We start from the raw sequence: 16693 nt of genomic DNA, 5'->3' as shown, positions 1-16693 counted from the left end.
AGGTGAGGATACCAGCTCTACCCCGCCCGCGCCGGCTAATGAGGCCAGGTCTACCCTGCCGGCGCCAGCTAGGGATGCCATGTCTAAGCCGCCGGCGCGGGCTTCGGAGGCCAGGTCTAACTCGCCGGCGCCGGCTAGGGACGCGAGGGCTACCCCGCCGGCGACGGCTAGGAAGACAATGTCTACGCCGCCGGCGGCAGCTAGGGAGGCCAGGTCTACACCGCTGGCGCCGGCTTGGGAGGCGAGGTCTACTCCGCCGGCGCAGGCTTGAGAGGCCAGGTCTACCCCGCCGGCGCCGGCAGGGAGGTCAGGTCTTCCCCGCCGGCGCCGGCTAGGGAGGCCAGGTCTACCCCGCTGGCGCCGGCTAGGGATGCCAGGTCTAACCCCCCAGCGCCGGCAGGGAGGCCAGGTCTACCCCGCTGGCGCGGGCTAGGGAGGCCAGGTCCACCCCGCGGCGCCGGCATGGAGGCCAGGTCTACGCTGCCGGCGCCGGCAGGGAGGCCAGGTCTAACCCGCCGGGGCCGGCTAGGGAGGCAATGTCTACGCCGCCGGCGCTGGTAGGGAGGCCAGGTCTACCCCGCCGGCGCCGGCAGGGAGGCTCGGTCCGCCCCCCGGCGCAGGCTACGGAGGCCAGGTCTATCCCGCTGGCGCCGGCTAGGGAGGCCAGGTCTATGCCCGCTGGTGCCGGTTTGGGAGGCCAGGTCTACCCCGCCGCCGCCGGCTAGTACTGGCGGGGGGTACCGTTACTACCCTCAAGTAAAGGTGGGCGTACCGGTACTACACCGGATTACTGGGGCGGGTTATCGCTACCACCCCGGAGTACCGGGCGGGGGCTGGGTGTGGGGTATTGGTACTAGCCAGTAATACCGTCGGGCGGTACCGGTACTAGACTGGATGACCAGTGTGGGTAGAGGTACTACACCGGAGGATCAGGTATGGAATGCCAGGCCTACCCTGGAGCATCAGGTAAGTACAGCAGGTCTACCTCGCATGCGCCGGCAGGAAGGCCAGGTCTACAAAGCCGGCACCGTCTAGGGAGGCCAGGTCTATCCTGCCGGTGCCGACTTGGGAGGCCATGTCTACCCCGCAGGAGCCGGCTAGGGAGGCCAGGTCTACCCCGCTGGCGCAGACTAGGAAGGCCAGGTCTACGCCGCCGGCGCCGGCTTGGGAGGCCTGGTGTACCCCGCCGGCGGCGGCAGGGAGGCCACGTCTTTCCCGCCGTCGCCGCCTAGCGAGGCAATGTGTACGCCGCCGACGCCGGCTAGGGAGGCCAGGTCTACGACGCTGTCGCCGGCTTGGGAGGCCAGGTCTACCCCGCCGGCCCCGGCAGGGAGGCCAGGTCTACCCCGACGGCACCGGCAGGGAGGCCAGGTCTTCCTTGCCGGCGCCAGCTAGGGAGACCAGGTCTACCCCGCTGGCGCCGGCTTGGGAGACCAGGTAACCTCGCCGGCGCCGGCAAGGAGGCCAGCTCTTCCTTGCCGGCGCCGGCTAGGGAGTCCAAGTCTACACCACCGGCGCTGGCTAGGAAGACAATGTATATGCAGCCGGCACCAGCTAGGGAGACCAGGTCTACACCACCGGCGCCAGCTAGGGAGGCCAGGTCTACCCCGCCGGTGCCGGCTAGGAAGACAATGTATATGCAGCCGGCGCCGTCAGGGAGGCCAGGTCTACGCCGCCAGCGCTGGCTTGGGAGGCCAGGTCTAGCCCGCTGGCGCCGGCTTGGGAGGCCAGGTCTACACCGCCGGCGCTGGCTAGGGAGGCCAGGTCTTACATTCCGGCGCCGGCCAGGGAGGCCAGATCTACACCGCCGGCGCCGACTAGGGAGGCCAGGTCTACGCCACCGGTGCCGACAGGGAGGCCAGGTCTTCCTTGCCGGCGCCGGCTAGGGAGGCCAGGTCTACCCCGCCGGCGCCGGCTAGGGAGGCCACGTCTACTCTGCCGGCGCTGGCTAGGGAGGCCAGGTCTACCCCGCTGGCGCCGGCTTGGGAGGCCAGGTCTACCCTGACGTCACTGGCGGGGAGGCCAGGTCTACCCTCTTTGTGCGTGCTTGGGATGCCAGGTCTACCCACCGGCGCCGGCTACGCAGGCCAGGTCTACCCTGCCAGCGCCGGCTACGGAGGCCAGGTCTACCCCGCCGGAACCGGCTTGGGAGTTCTGGTCTACCATGCCGGCGCCGGCTAGGGAGGCCAGGTCCACCCCGCCGGCGCCTGCTTGGGAGGCCATGTCTACCACGCCAGCGCCGGCAGGGAGGCCAGATCTACTATACTGGCGCCGGCTAGGGAGGCCAGTTCTACGCCGCCGGCGCCGGCTTGGGAGGCCAGGTCTACACCGCCGGCGCCGGCAGGGAGGCCTGGTCTACTCCGACGGAGCCGGCTAGGGAGGCCAGGTCTAACTCGCCGGCGCCGGCTAGGGAGGGCAGGTCTACCCTGCCGGAGCCGGCACGGAGGCTAGGTCTAACTCGCCGGCGCGAGCTAGGGAGACCAGCTACACGCCGCCAGCGCTGGCTAGGGAGGACAGGTCTACCCTGCCGGCACCGACTTGGGAGGCCAGGTCTACCCTGCCGGCGCCGACTTGGGAGGCCAGGTCTACCCCGCCGACGCCATCTAGGGAGGCCAGGTCTACCCTGCCGGCGCCGGCTAGGGAGGCCAGGTCTACCCTGCTGGCGCCGGCTAGGGAGGCCAGGTCTATCCCACCGGTGCCAGCTAGGAAGACAATGTATACGCAGCCAGCGCCAGTTAGGGAGACCAGGTCTACACCACCGGCGCCGGCTTGTGAGGCCAGGTCTACCCCGCTGGCGCCGGCAGGGAGGCCAGGTCTACGCCGCCAACTCCGGCTAGGTATGCCAGGTCTACGCCGTTGGCGTGGGCTTGGGAGGCCAGGATTAGCCCGCTGGCACAGGCAGGGAGGCCAGGTCTACCGCGCCTGCGCCGGATTGGGAGACCAGGTCTACCCCTCTGGCGTCGGTAAGGAGGCCAGGTCTACCCCGGCGGCACCGGCTAGGGAGGCCAGGTCTACGACGACAGCGCCGGCAGAGAGGCCAGGTCTACCCTGCTGGCGCCGGGTAGGGAGACCAGGTCTACCCTGCCAGCGCCAAGTAGGGAGGCCAGGTCTACGCCTCTGGCGCTGGCTTGGGAGGCCAGGTCTACCACGCTGGCGCCGGCTAGGGAGGCCAGGTCTACGCCGACGGCGCTGCCTTGGGAGGTTAGGTCTACCCCGCCAACGCCGTCAGGGAGGCCAGGTCTACCCTGCCGGCGCCGGGTAGAGAGGCCAGGTCTTCCGCGCCGGTGGTGGCTAGGGAGGCCAGGTCTACCAAGCCGGCGCCGGCACGGAGACCAGGTCTACCCCGCCGTAGCCGGGAGGGAGGCCAGGTCTACCCCGCTGACGAGGCTAGGGAGGCCAGGTCTACCTCGACGTACCCGGATAGGGAGGCCAGGTCTATCCCGCCGGCGCAGGCTAGGAAGACAATGTCTACATCGCCGGCGCCATCTAGGGAGGCCAGGTCTACGCCGCCGGCGCCAGCTTGGGAGGCCAGGTCTAACCCGCCAGCCCAGGCTTGGGAGGGCAGGTCTACGCCTCCGGCGCCGGCAGGGAGGACAGGTCTAACTCGCCGGCACCGGCAGGGAGGCCAGGTCTATCCCGCCGGCGCCAGGTAGGGAGACCAGGTCTACCCCAACGGCGCTGGCAGGGAGTTCACGTCTACCCCGCTGCTGGCGGAAGGGAGGCCAGGTTTACCCCTCCGGAGCCGGCTATGGAGGCAATGTCTACGCCGCCGACGCCTGCTAGGGAGGCCAGGTCTACCACGCTGGCGCTGCTAGGGAGGCCAGGTCTACCCCTCCGGCGCCGGCTAGGGAGGCCAGGTCTACGCCGCCGGCGCCATCTTGGGAGGCCAGGTCTACTTCGCCGACTCCGGCAGGGAGGCCTGGTCTAACTCACCAGCGCCATCTAGGGAGGCCAGGTCTACCCCGCCAACGCTGGCAGGGAGGCCAGGTCTACCCTGCTGGCGCCAGGTAGGGAGGCCAGGTCTATCGCGCCAGCGCCGGCTAGGGTGGCCAGGTCTACCCCGCCGGCGCCATCTTGGGAGGCCAGGTCTACTTCGCCGGCTCCGGCAGGGAGGCCTGGTCTAACTCACCAGCGCCGGCTAGGGAGGCCAGGTCTACCCCACCAACGCCGGCATGGACGCCAGGTCTTCCTTGCGGGCGCCGTATAGGGAGGTCAGGTCTAAGTTGCTGGCGCCGGCTAGGGAGGCCAGGTCTACCCCGCCAACGCCAGCAGGGAGGCCATGTCTACCCTGCTGGCGCCAGGTAGGGAGGCCAGGTCTTCCGCACCGGCACTGGCTAGGGAGGCCAGGTCTACCCCGCCGGCGCCGGCACGGACGCCAGGTCTACCCCGCCAGCGCCGGCTAGGGAGGCCAGGTCTACGCCGCCGGCGCCGGCTTGGGAGGCCAGGTCTACGCCACCGGCGCGGGCTTGGGAGGCCAGGTCTACCCCGCGGGCGCCGGCAGGGAGGCCAGGTCTACCTCACCGGCGCCGGCTAGGGGCGCCAGGTCTACCGCGCCAGCGCCGGCTAGGGAGGCCAGGTCTACGCCGCCGGCGCCGGCTTGGGAGGCCAGGTCTACGCCGCTGGCTCCATCTTTGGAAGCCAGGACTACTTCGTCGGCTCCGGCAGGGAGGCCTGGTCTAACTCACCGGCGCCGGCTAGGGAGGCCAGGTCTACACCGCCAACGCCGGCAGGGAGGCCAGATCTTCCTTGCGGGTACTGTCTAGGGAGGTCAGGTCTAACTCGCCGGCGCTGGCTTGGGAGGCCAGGTCTACCCCGCCGGCGCCGGCAGGGACGCCAGGTCTACCCCGCTGGCACCGGCTACGGAGGCCAGGTTTAACCCGCCGGCGCCAGCTAGGGAAGCCAAGTCTCCCCGGCCTGCGCTGCCTAGAGAGGTAAGGTGTGATGGGTTAACCCTGGCTGTATGCCAGGTGCCCACTAGAGCTGTTCTATCACTCCCCCTCCTTCTCAACTGGACAGGGGAGAGAAAATATAACAAAGAGCTTGTGGGTCGAGATAAGGATAGGAGAGATCACTCACCAATTACCGTCACGGGCAAAACAGACTCAGTTTGGGGAAAAATTAACTTGATTTATTACAAATCAACCGGAGTAGGGTAATGAGAAATAAAACCAAATCTCAGAACACCTTCCCTCCACCCCTCCCTTCTTCCCGGGCACAACTTCACTCCCGGATTCTCTACCACCCCCCCCAGCGGCACAGGGGGACGGGGATGGGGTTTACGGTCAGTTCATCACACGTCATTTTCTGCCGCTTCATCCTCCTCAGGGGGAGGACTCATCACACTCTTCCCCTGCTCCAGCGTGGGGTCCCACCCATGGGAGACAGTCCTCCACAAACTTCTCCAATGTGGGTCCTTCCCACGGGCTGCAGTTCTTCACGAACTGCTTCAGCATGGGTCCTTTCCACGGTGTGCAGTCCTTCAGGCACAGACTGCTCCAGCGTGAGCCCCCCACGGGGTCACAAGTCCTGCCAGAAAACCTGCTCCGTGGGCTCCTCTCTCCACAGATCCGCAGGTCCTTCCAGGAGCCTGCTCCAGCGCGGGGTTCCCACGGGGTCACAGCCTCCTTCGGGAATCCACCTGCTCCGGCGTGGGGTCCTCCACGGGCTGCAGGTGGATATCTGCTCCACCGTGGACCTCCATGGACTGCAGGGGGACAGCCTGCCTCACCATGGTCTTCACCACGGGCTGCAGGGGAATCTCTGCTCCGGCGCCTGGAGCATCTCCTCCCCCTCCTTCTTCACTGACCTTGGTGTCCGCAGGGTTGTTTCTCTTACATGTTCTCACTCCTCTCTCCGGCTGCCGAATACCGCCGTCCCAACTTTTTTTCCTTCTTAAAAATGTTATCACAGAGGCGTTACCACTATCGCTGATTTGCTTGGCCTTGGCCGGCGGCGGGTCTGTCTTAGAGCCGGCTGGTATGGGCTCTGTCGAACACAGGGGAAGCTTCCAGCAGCTTCTTACAGAAGCCACCCCTGTAACCCCACCCGCTACCAAAACCTTGCCACACAAAACCAATACGTCAATCATTGCAGCGGGGCCAAGAAACTCTGCTCGAGACAGCGTGTGACTAAATAACACTGGTGCCCAGGCACTACAGTGGCTGATCCTCAGCACAGCTTTCTCAGCCGTCCTGGGCACATCAGAGGTCTGGCTGTGACAGACCTCTGGAGGTAGGATGCTTCCATTGAGGCCTCAGCTCCAGGGAGTGCCTCTCCCTGGGACTGGGGGGATGGTGGCCTCAGGTCTGGGAACTGAGGAGCAGGTGGAGGAGGTGTATGAGGATGGGAGCAGTCTGTGCCCCATCGAGAATGACAAGCAGGAGAGAGAGGGGGTCTTTGCAGAGACCCAGCAGAGGAAAGATCCCAATCCGTGTGGAGCAGGGAAGGAGGGACAGCTGGAGAGCACCCCAGAGGAGCACTGAATGGAGAGTCCTGCCCAGGGGGAGGCTGGGGACTGTTGGTGCTGGAGGAAGGCTCCTTCTTCGCCACAGATCTGCAGCTACAAGGCAGGGACAGTGCTCTGACAAGGGGTGAAGGAGCAAGCAGGGCTGGGGCAGGCTGGAAGGCAGCAGATGGGCTGTGCAAAAATGAAAGGGAGCAAATCATCGCTGAAGCCCGGGGTTGAACCAGGGACCTTTAGATCTTCAGTCTAACGCTCTCCCAGCTGAGCTACTTCAGCCCTTGTCCCTGTGCCACCCGTGCCAGGCCACAGGCTGACACGCAGGAGGAGAGCTCCTCAGGGAGGTTCCCAGGGAAAAGCTGTGCCCAGCCCTGGGCAGAGGGGACCCAGCCCCTCTCTGTCCCCAAGGCCAGCTGGGCTCCAGGTTTGGTGGAGGCCAGCTTACCTGGGTGTGCCAAGATGTATGTGGGCCTTGTACAAACGTGACAGTGGCAAAGATACATGGGCAGACCAGGCATGTGCAGTTGCAAAGGCGGAGGGTGGAAGAAGTGTGGGGCTGGTGGAGATAAGGAAGACCTTATCTCCTTCCCCATGGAAGGCCTCTCCCCACCCTTTTCTCCCTTGCTCAACTTCCCTCCTTAGCTCACAACTCTTCTACCTCCTCCCCCCTGAGCAGTGCAGGGGGTGGGGAATGGGGGGTTGTGGTCAGTCCATACCAGTTCCTCTTTGCTGCTCCTTCCTTCTAACACTTTTCCCATGCGGTCCCTCCTATGGGCTACAGTCCTTTGACATAAACCTGCTCCAGCATGGGCTCTCCTCAAGCCACCGTACTTTCAGGAATTATCCAACGTCTCCAGTGTTGGGTCGTCCACAGGCTGCAGGGATTACCTTCTCCACTGTGGTCTTCTCCATGGGCTGCAGGAGACCATCTGCTCTGGCACCTGGAGCACTTCCTCCTTCTTCACTGACCTTGGTGTTTGCAGGGCTGTTTCTCACACTTTTTCTCCTCGCTCCTCTCCCACTCTAGCAGTTGTGTCCTTTCTTAAATATACCTTCACAGAGGTTCCCCCAGCTTTGCTGATGGGCTCAGGTTTTGGCCAGTGGTGGGTGCATTTTGGAGGCAGCTGGAACCAGATGTGTCTGGCATGGAGGCAGCCCCTCGTCTCTCCTCACAGAGGCCTTCCCTGCACCACCCCCGCTACCAAGATGTGGACATGGACACCAATAGACAGTGGAAACCTTTGACTTGCTAAATGACATCCCCTGCTCTTCCCTCACCAAGAAAAACAGTTTAGTCACTGGGGAGGAAGAAAGAGAACAGAGAGGGCCTTGGTGCTGCGCAAACACGGTTCAGCAATAGCTACAACATTGGTGTGTTGTCAACACTCTTTTGGTCACAGATCCCAGACATAGCACCATAGGGACCCCCATGAAGAAAATTAACTCCACCCCAGCCAAAACCAGTACAATGTGCCTGGAAATATTTCCAGGCTTAGCTACTCCATTACCTTCCCAGGGAGAGAGGTAAGGCTGATTGGCCTGCAGTTGCCTGGGTCCTTCTTGGAGATAGGAGGGACATGTGATTTCTTCCAGTCTTCAGAGGACTGTATTGAGTGCACACCTGAACTGAGGCAAGAGGATTCCCACCACCCACGGGTTTGTGGCAGGAATCGGAGGGAGCTGAGTCCCTGGGATGGATGCACTCGACTCTTTGGCCAAACTAGTGGTAGTTTGGTTCAGGCTCCGAAAGAGGTAAAGGCCTAGGTATAACAGGACCAAGAACCTCTCTGGTTCCAAGCTATTCTCTGGAAACCCACACAGGAAGAGAGTGACATGGTGAACATTGATGCATATGGGCTTGGAAACTGGAACAGCGAGCATGCAATTAACACATGAATAGCAGGTGTTTCCTCCATGGGTCATTTGTCAAGGAACAAAGAAAGTTGTGGGTACAAGGAGTCTCATGCATACCTTCTCCGTTGCATGTAATTTGACTGCAAGCCAACCACTTTAGGCCATAAATATGACAGCCTAAGTGAGCCGCCTTTGAGCTCTCCCTGCTAAGCAGCTGGCTGCACAGCTGTGATCTCCCCTTGAGCTGGGATATCTCTCAAGGTTCTCGAGGCTGAAAGACTTCTTACCATCTGCAGATCTTTGGGAAGTGACCAATATCACATATAACCTTGTATGATAGTGCTCTATACAGCTTTTGTATTGGTACCTTTGATTCTGTGTTGGTAATTTTGAATCATTGTTAGATCCTTTGTGCAGTAAGTGATAGAGTGCACCTTGCCATCAAACGTTGTTAAGGTTCAAGAAAACCACTTTTGCTGATACCTCTGGCAGTGGTTCTTTAAGCAGTCTAAATTGCCTGTCTGCGACAAATTGGTGTGCTTGGCAGAATTCTAAATCAGGATCTGCAACAGGACACCTTAGTGCAGCCATACAATAAATAAAGGAGGCTTTTAAAAAGTTCGAGAGAGACTTTTTACCAAGGTCTGTAGTGACAGGACAAGGGGTAAGGGATTTAAAAAAAAAGAGGGTAGATTGGATATAAGAAGAAAATTTTTATGGTGAGGGTGGTGAGACATTGGGACAGGTTGACCAGAGAAGTTGTGAATGCCCCATCATTGTCAGTGTTCAGGGTCAAGTTGGATGGGGCTTTGAGCAAGCTGATCTAGTGAAAGATGTCCCTGCCCACGGCAAGGGGTTTGAACTAGGTGGTCTTTAAAGGTTCCTTTCCAATCAAAACCATTCTATGATCCTATGAGTCTGTGATTCTATTCTTATCAGCTTTCCTCTTCTTAGTATCAGGCAGGTGAGTAGAGGTTCAGAGAGAGGAGAATAGCCCGGGACTGAGAACACAGGCACAGGGGAGGGCACCCTGCTGTGATCTGCTTCCCAGCCCTGCATCACCACGGGTGTAGATGGCATGGCCTTGCATCAATGCCGTGGTGCTGTCATTCAGGTAGTGGCACATAGTCACCGGACCCCTTTGGGAGGCCCTGGGATGTCTGCCCCCACCAGCTCTAAGAGGGCATGGCTTTCCTGGAGGTTGGGTGCTGTGTTTGCCTACTGAGTGGAGTTGTGTTTGCCACCCAGGCACCTGGCATGGCACTAAAGGCTTTTCAGGTATTTTACAAGGCACATTCAGGTGCCCTAAACATCTGATGTCATTGTGGGTGGCCAAGATCTCTCCATTCCCCCTCTGGCCCTCAGCTGATGCTCAGGGAGGAGGTGGCTATTCTCAGAGATTCTTCCATCACGGCTTGCAAACACTTGCACATGTCTTGGACCACCTCTGGCACCTCAGTCATCACAAAGTATCTGTATGTGAGCACCTGAGTCCCCAGTGACTAAAGTTAAGAGGCTCAGAGCAGGGCTCACACACTGGCAACTCTTTTGTGCACACCTGAACTGAAGCAGGAGGCTTCCCAGCTCCTCTGGGTCTGTGGAGTCAAAGCGGGGAGCTGAGTCCTGCTTCAACCCAAGGGCTTCCTGGTCAGGATGAGAAGCCTCCATTGCCTCAGCTGAATCCCTGGCCTGCACAAGGGAAGCCAAGCCCCTCCCTGGCCCTGTCTGTGTGTCCCTTTTCTTGTGGGTGAAGAATATCGATGTCCAGAGGGGAACGTTGACACCTGTCACAGAGAACCGCACTCTGGCAGGGCAAACCATGCTGCTGGAATCATCAATCTTTCTGTCTACTGTTGGTAATTACTTCAGGTGTTTTTGCAGCATGCTCCCCAGGGGTGTCCCCAGTGCCTTTCAGGAGCTGTCAGTCCCAGAGCTCCAGAGACATCTTCAGGGAGCCCAGAGCAGGCAGAGGAAATGGTGCCTTGGGCTGGTCCTCTGCTGCTGGGCTGGGCCGGGCTGCTGGGCTGGAGCGAGCTCATTACAAGGAGACAGCACTGCAGAGAGACAGCTCTGCCCAGGAGCAGCTCCTCTGCAAAGCGCAGCAGGGCTGAGGGCACTGCCTGCAGGCACCCAGGGGAGAGGAGTGAGGAAGAGGGAGGTTAAAGGCAGTCAGCAGTTGGAGGACAGAGGAGGGCTTGTTGCAGGACACATCTTCACACGGTAGGTCTCTGACTGCAGGGCAATGCACAAGAGTATCCTGAAGGGATCCCCAAAAGCTGGCACAATCCACAGCTTGTGAGCTCTCTAAGTAAAACTCACAGTTTCTCTACAGCAGACAAGAAGGATGTGCTCCAGAGCAGGAATTCCCTGCTGCACCACCAGAAGGACAAGGCATGACAGCTACCTTTTTCCGGGGATGGCTGCAGGGGTGTGAAGGCATTTGTGCAGGGCACCCCCCTGAGCTGTCCTTTAGAGCAGGGTCCCTCTACCTCAGGGGGCTGTGTACCGGGGCATAGTGATCAGTAGGTCTGCTAGGAGGCTGTTAAAGTGCCTTGAGCCACTGCTCTGCCTATGGACAGCACCCCCTTTTCTGGACCCATCAGGGTTGTTCTGAGCTGCCCTTTTGCACCTGCAAACAGGAACATGCACCCAGCCAGTGCTCTGCAAACAGGCAGCTTTCTGTAGGTCCAAGATGGGTGTGCAAAGGTTGGGATGGGGTCTGTGAGTGCCGACAGGGAAAAGAAATGGGATAGGAAAACATCTCCCCGGAAAAAATCTCCAGGCAACAGGAATATTGTCAGGGGATAAGAGGAAACAAAATGCAGAAATGTTGTGGGAGGGAGCATCCAGAAAATTCTTTATGATCTCCTCCAGTGCAGACCCCTTCCTCTCAGCAAACGTCTTTGGCTCGTCTCCCTCCCAGCAAAGCCTCTGCCCTCAGAGCTGGGGGGTCCAAGGCATGTACCATCTCCTCAGCAGCCAGAACTCCAGCAGAGCCATGGGTGCAGCTCTCCAGCCACGTGCCCATTTCCCTCTGCAGAGCTCAGGGCTGAGAGCATCTGCCTGGCAATGCTGGTGTCTGGGAGGAGGTCTGAACAGCTGAGTAAGCAGAACTTTCCTGAGTGCCCAGCTGCCTCCCTGCTTGCCTCTCTCAGCCAGACCCTCACTGCATTTTACCATGTTTCTCCAGTTGTCTGTGTTGTTCTATTGTTATTTCATTCTTGCTGTCAGGCTCTCTGGGAATGGGAGTTTCAGCTGCAGAGTTACACTCTGACCTTGTGGGTCCTCCTATGCAGGTGTGTCCATGGTAATGAGGTGTCCCAGCTTTCACCTGTGGGGCTGTGGGCAATGCAGTCTGTGGGGCTGGGGAATGAGCTGGTTTTCCCTGGATTACATGCAATCATTAGGACATTGGCTATCTCTTTGGGGTGGCTTTCCAAGCTCTGAGCTGTCCTTAAGCATGAAAATCTTTCACATAGCATCTTTTTGTTATCTGAAAGCCCACAAAGAGAAGTGCGGAGATGCTACGACTGAGGAAATGCTGTTGGGTTGATGAAATGAGCTGTGTGTGTCCTTGGCTAGAAACAGGGTGTTGAGACCTTGAGAAAGGGTGAGGCATTTAGTGGTCTGCAGTGGGTCCCTCTCCTTTCAGTAGTGTCTGCTGGCTTTTACTGGTACCATGGGAGTGTGATCACCCTCCATCTGAGAAAACTGCAAGCACAAGGTAGCTGGGAACAAACCCAACCAATTCCATTCACTTCTCACTAAGCCACAGTGAATCCCGTTGCCTCTCATGTCTCACAGCTGGTTACTCTGAGTGCACTAGAAATGCGTACGATTTCTGATTTCAGAGAACACTCACAGGGAAGGATGGGGGAAGTAGGTAAAAAACCCAAAGGCCCTAAAACTTGTTTCTGCCACCCACTTTCTTTAACACTGGGAGTGCAGATGCTGACAAACCCTCCTGTGTTAAGAGTGATTTTATCTGATGTATTCTGAATACCAAACCCAGCCCCCCCGCCACATTCCCATATACCCACTGCAGTGGGGCTGGGTCGACTCCTCAAGAGACAATGGGCAGAGGCCCTGCTCCAGCACAAAGAGCCACAGAAAATGAAGCTGAAGACCAAAGGCAGAATGAAAGTTTCTCCTGAGGAAGGAAAAAGGGTGGGTGTGTGGTAGCGGGAGGGTCTATGAGACATATCTTTGGTTTTACTCAGAGATGTTCCTGGTAACTTGTCACTGCCTTTTCCTCCTTGGACAGTCCCCCGTGTCCAGAGGACGCATATGCCCAACAGCAGTTCCATGACTGTGTTCCTCCTCCTGGAATTTGCAGACACGCGGGACCTGCAGCTCTTGCACTTCTGGCTCTTCCTGGGCATCTACCTGGCTGCCCTCCTGGCCAACGGCCTCATCATCACCACCGTAGCCTGCGACCACCGGCTCCACACCCCCATGTACTTCTTCCTCCTCAACCTCGCCCTCCTCGACCTGGGCACCATCTCCACCACTGTCCCCAAAACCATGGCCAGTTCCCTCTGGAACAACAGGGCCATCTCCTATGCAGGATGTGCTGCACAGGTGTTTCTGTTTCTCTTTTTGATCTCAGCAGAGTATTTCCTTCTCATTGTCATGGCCTATGACCGCTACGTTGCCATCTGCAAACCCCTGCACTACGGGACCCTCCTGGGCAGCAGAGCTTGTGTCCACATGGCAGCAGCTGCCTGGGGCTGTGGGTTCCTCAATGCTGTGCTGCACACTGCCAACACATTTTCACTACCGCTCTGCCAAGGCAATGCTGTGGGCCAGTTCTTCTGTGAAATCCCCCAGATCCTCAAGCTCTCCTGCTCAGATGCCTACCTCAGGGAAGTTGGGGTACTTGTGGTTAGTGCCTGCTTAGTCTTTGGTTGTTTTGTTTTCGTTGTGCTGTCCTATGTGCAGATCTTCAGAGCCGTGCTGAGGATTCCCTCTGAGCAGGGACGGCACAAAGCCTTTTCCACCTGCCTCCCTCATCTGGCCGTGGTCTCCCTGTTTATTAGCACTGCTGTATTTGCCTACCTGAAGCCCCCCTCCATCTCCTCCCCATCCCTGGACCTGCTGGTGGCAGTTCTGTACTCAGTGGTGCCTCCAGCTGTGAACCCCCTCATCTACAGCAGGAGGAATCAGGACCTCAGGGATGGCATTAGGAAACTGATAAAATGGGCTCCTTTTTTGCACCAAGAAACATCCCATCTATCCAGAAATGACTGCCAGGTTATTCCACACCAGTCCTGATTTTTTTTGTTGTTCTCATTATTATTATTATTATTATTATTATTATTGTAGTAATTGTTATTCTTAATTTATAATGTTCCTACGGTAATTTTTGGATTCCTCTTGCTTCTACAGAGGTATGAATCCCCTCTCTCTTACCTGAAGCCTCTATAAAGATGTCTAATGCTTGTTGAGAGGTGAACCAGTTACAACATCTGTGTAATAAAATGAGATCTGTTCTGTGCTGTGCATGAACACTGGGCTTGTCTTCCAATGCCGGAGTCAGGAGTAGGCATGAAAACGGCTGTTGCTCAGGGTTCTGCATGACTGCAGGAGCAAAAGCCTCTCAGTCACCTTGTGACCATGTAGAGATCAAGGATTGGATTTAGGACTCACCCGTCAGTGTCTAGTGACAGTGGAGGCCATGGCTGGTCACTGAGTGACATACCCAAGGCTGTCACATGTCACACGGGGCAGACAACATCATTCTCAAGAGGAAACTGGAGCTGCCTGGAGATCTCCCAGGCTCTCCGGGCACAGAGTGTGCCGGAGGTGGGCAGTGAATGTGAGAGAGCACCCAAGGTGGAGTCACCGAAGATGAAGTGCCGAATTGCTGTATCCACAGGGAAACAAGGACTCTGCAGTCCCAGAGGAGGCAGCAGGGACCCCACAGCACGTGTAAAGGAGTCTGGAGAGTGATCAGTGTCACCCCCATTCAGTGGAGACCCACTCACCTCTAGTGTTGATGCAGACGAATGCTGTGGGTCACTCAGAATTGCTCTGTCAGGGCTTGCAGGCACTTGTACATGTCTCAGACCACCCCAGCACTGCAAATGCAGCAGGCCACAAAAAAGCGTGAGTAACTAACTGCCACCCTCCATCCCCACTGATTAGAGAAGGAGCTCAGACCAGGTACTCGCATGCAGGAGCTTCTTTTGTGCACATCTGCACTGCAGCAAGAGGGTGGGTCTGTGGGGTGCATGGGGGAGCTGAATACCCATCCCCTCCGAGGGTTTCTAACCAGAGGCTGGATATCTGCGCTGGCTCAGCGGAGTCACTGCCCTACAGAAGGGGAAATGGACCTCTTGCTGTCACTGCCTAGGGACAGAAATGGGGGTTAACAGAGGGGGAAATCTCCATCTCTTTTAGACACCTGTTCTCTGTGAAATCTTGCTCTTGGAATTAGCTGCCCTCCACTCTTTGGAGAGGCAATTCAAGGACGCAGTGAGAAAATTGAGTTCAGAGCCCTTTTTCATCTAGAATGCCTTGCCCAGCCCTATGCAGTCATGGCACCCATGGTATCTAAGGGCAGGTCTGCAATCTGCTTGGTTTTTCTTGTTGCTGTCTCTGTCATACTTGCGATCCTACAGAAATGTTTGGATTCATCCCAGCTGTGCTAATGGTGAAACCTGCTGTGTCTGACCTAGAAGCATTCTGTAAATGCTTACATTATCACAGCTGGCTCCCCAGTGCTATGTCTTTAAAAAGTGGTGTCTCAGCACCACAGAGACCTTCAGTGCAGGTCCTGAAGACCGGGCTATAACTCAAAAGATCATGAAAGGACATTGTCATTGAGCTGCACCCTAAAAGATCCTCTGGCTTTCATTAGGTTCCCCACTGACCTGGAGGATGAGCTCAGCACCCTAGTGTGATCTGTTGGGGACCCACGTCTGGATCGAGGGCTCGGGTGTCAGTGCCTAGCGCAAACAGAGTTGGAGAGTTGTCTCATGCTTACCTGCCTTGGGCTGCCACACGTGCTATGGGCTAATGGCCAACACTCATCCTTTCTGGAGGTGAATCGGGAGAGCTCAGGGGATCTGAAGGGACAGCGTGTGCCCAGGAGTGAGTGGGGAGCTTCACAAAATGAGGGGCCACCCAAGGTGTAGTCATAAAAAGGGAAAACACTAGATCCAAGTGTGAAAAGGTAATGGAGGGGTCTGCAATCCCAGGAGAGGCAGCAGGGACCCAGCAGGCACAGGGAGGGAGGCTGGAGAGTGATTCATGCACCCTCAGTAAAAAAACCTTGGCCTGGATCTAGTGTAGCACCCAAACACCTCTCCTGCTTCTGGATTAAATAAGAAAGAGAAATCCATTTCTGTACATGCAAGTTCAGGGCTGGCTGCTCTATGGCTGGAGCAGCAGGAACTGCTGGAGGGCTCCCAGGATCCCCAGGACCAGGGCTTTTGCACTGTCCTGGGGAGCGGGGCTGGCAGTGGGAATGGGGGGAAGGCAAAGGCTGTCTTGGTGAGGACTTTCCTGGATACAAGGGAGTCATTGCTGGCCTGCAGTTTGGGGCTGACAGAAGGCTGACATGCCCTCCTCCCTGATGCCCCTGCTCCCCATCTTCCTGGGACTGCTGTTCCCTTCAAAGGAGCTCGGGCTTTGCTGGGAGATCCCAGAGCTCTGCAGCTCCCTGTGGCGGGTACCAGGGAGAGCTGGGAATGGGAGAGCTGGGAATGGGGCTGAGCTTGTCTGAAAAATGGAGACGAGCATCGAGCTCTTCAGTATGACTGGGGACTATGGGCTAACAGCATGGTACTCATGGTGCAGAGCCAGCACTTGCTGGAGAGAAACCAAGTGTAGAAGGTGCAGAAGAAAAGCTCAGTCTGATCCCTTGCTCCCTGGACACAAGGAGAAGCTGCTGCGGGACACTCATCACAGGGCAGCCCCTCACATCACTCATCTCCAGTGCTGGCTGTGATATGGTACATGGCCAGCTCCATCCTCCGGCACATCTCCATATCCAGACTAAGGAAAAAAGGCCAGCCCAGCATGGCTTGTCTTCTGGACTAGAATCCAAGAGGTCCCAGAAGATGGCTGTGTCCTATGCCTGAGATGCAGCTGGGGTTGGCAGGGACTGGGTGCTTACGTCCCACAGTTAGGAGGAGGGAAGGAGGCTAGGAAGGCTTGGGAAACTGGGAAGCCTCAGGCAGAGGAAAAAGGTGCTGAATACCTCAGGTCTGTACATGCCCTTGGTTACAAGGTCCCCTGCCCCACTGAGCAGCAGGTACACATTTTCCTTAGCTCCTATCGTGGCTTTTGCTATGGATTTACTTAGAGGAGCTGTTCTGGTTACCCACCCCTTGCTGGTTCCAGCTCCAGCTGAGCTCTAACTAGAGTTGCCCT

At 58.0% G+C, this 16693-nt stretch overlaps 1 protein-coding gene and 1 non-coding gene across 2 annotated transcripts; one reads left to right on the top strand and one right to left on the bottom strand.

Moving 5' to 3' along the window:
* Nucleotides 1-6666: 6666 nt before the first annotated feature.
* Nucleotides 6667-6739, bottom strand: TRNAF-GAA (transfer RNA phenylalanine (anticodon GAA)). The gene has a single exon. It is a non-coding gene; the product is annotated as a tRNA-Phe (tRNA).
* Nucleotides 6740-12601: 5862 nt separating this feature from the next.
* Nucleotides 12602-13588, top strand: LOC128138355 (olfactory receptor 14A16-like). Its single transcript, XM_052779650.1, has one exon. It carries the CDS (start codon nt 12602-12604, stop codon nt 13586-13588), a length of 987 nt encoding a protein of 328 aa, XP_052635610.1.
* Nucleotides 13589-16693: the final 3105 nt, after the last annotated feature.

This window comes from Harpia harpyja, unplaced genomic scaffold (genome assembly GCF_026419915.1).
Source record: "Harpia harpyja isolate bHarHar1 unplaced genomic scaffold, bHarHar1 primary haplotype scaffold_39, whole genome shotgun sequence".
NCBI lineage: Eukaryota > Metazoa > Chordata > Aves > Accipitriformes > Accipitridae > Harpia > Harpia harpyja.
The sequence above is the reverse complement of the archived record's forward strand: the minus strand, read 5'-3'. Positions and strand labels throughout refer to the sequence as shown.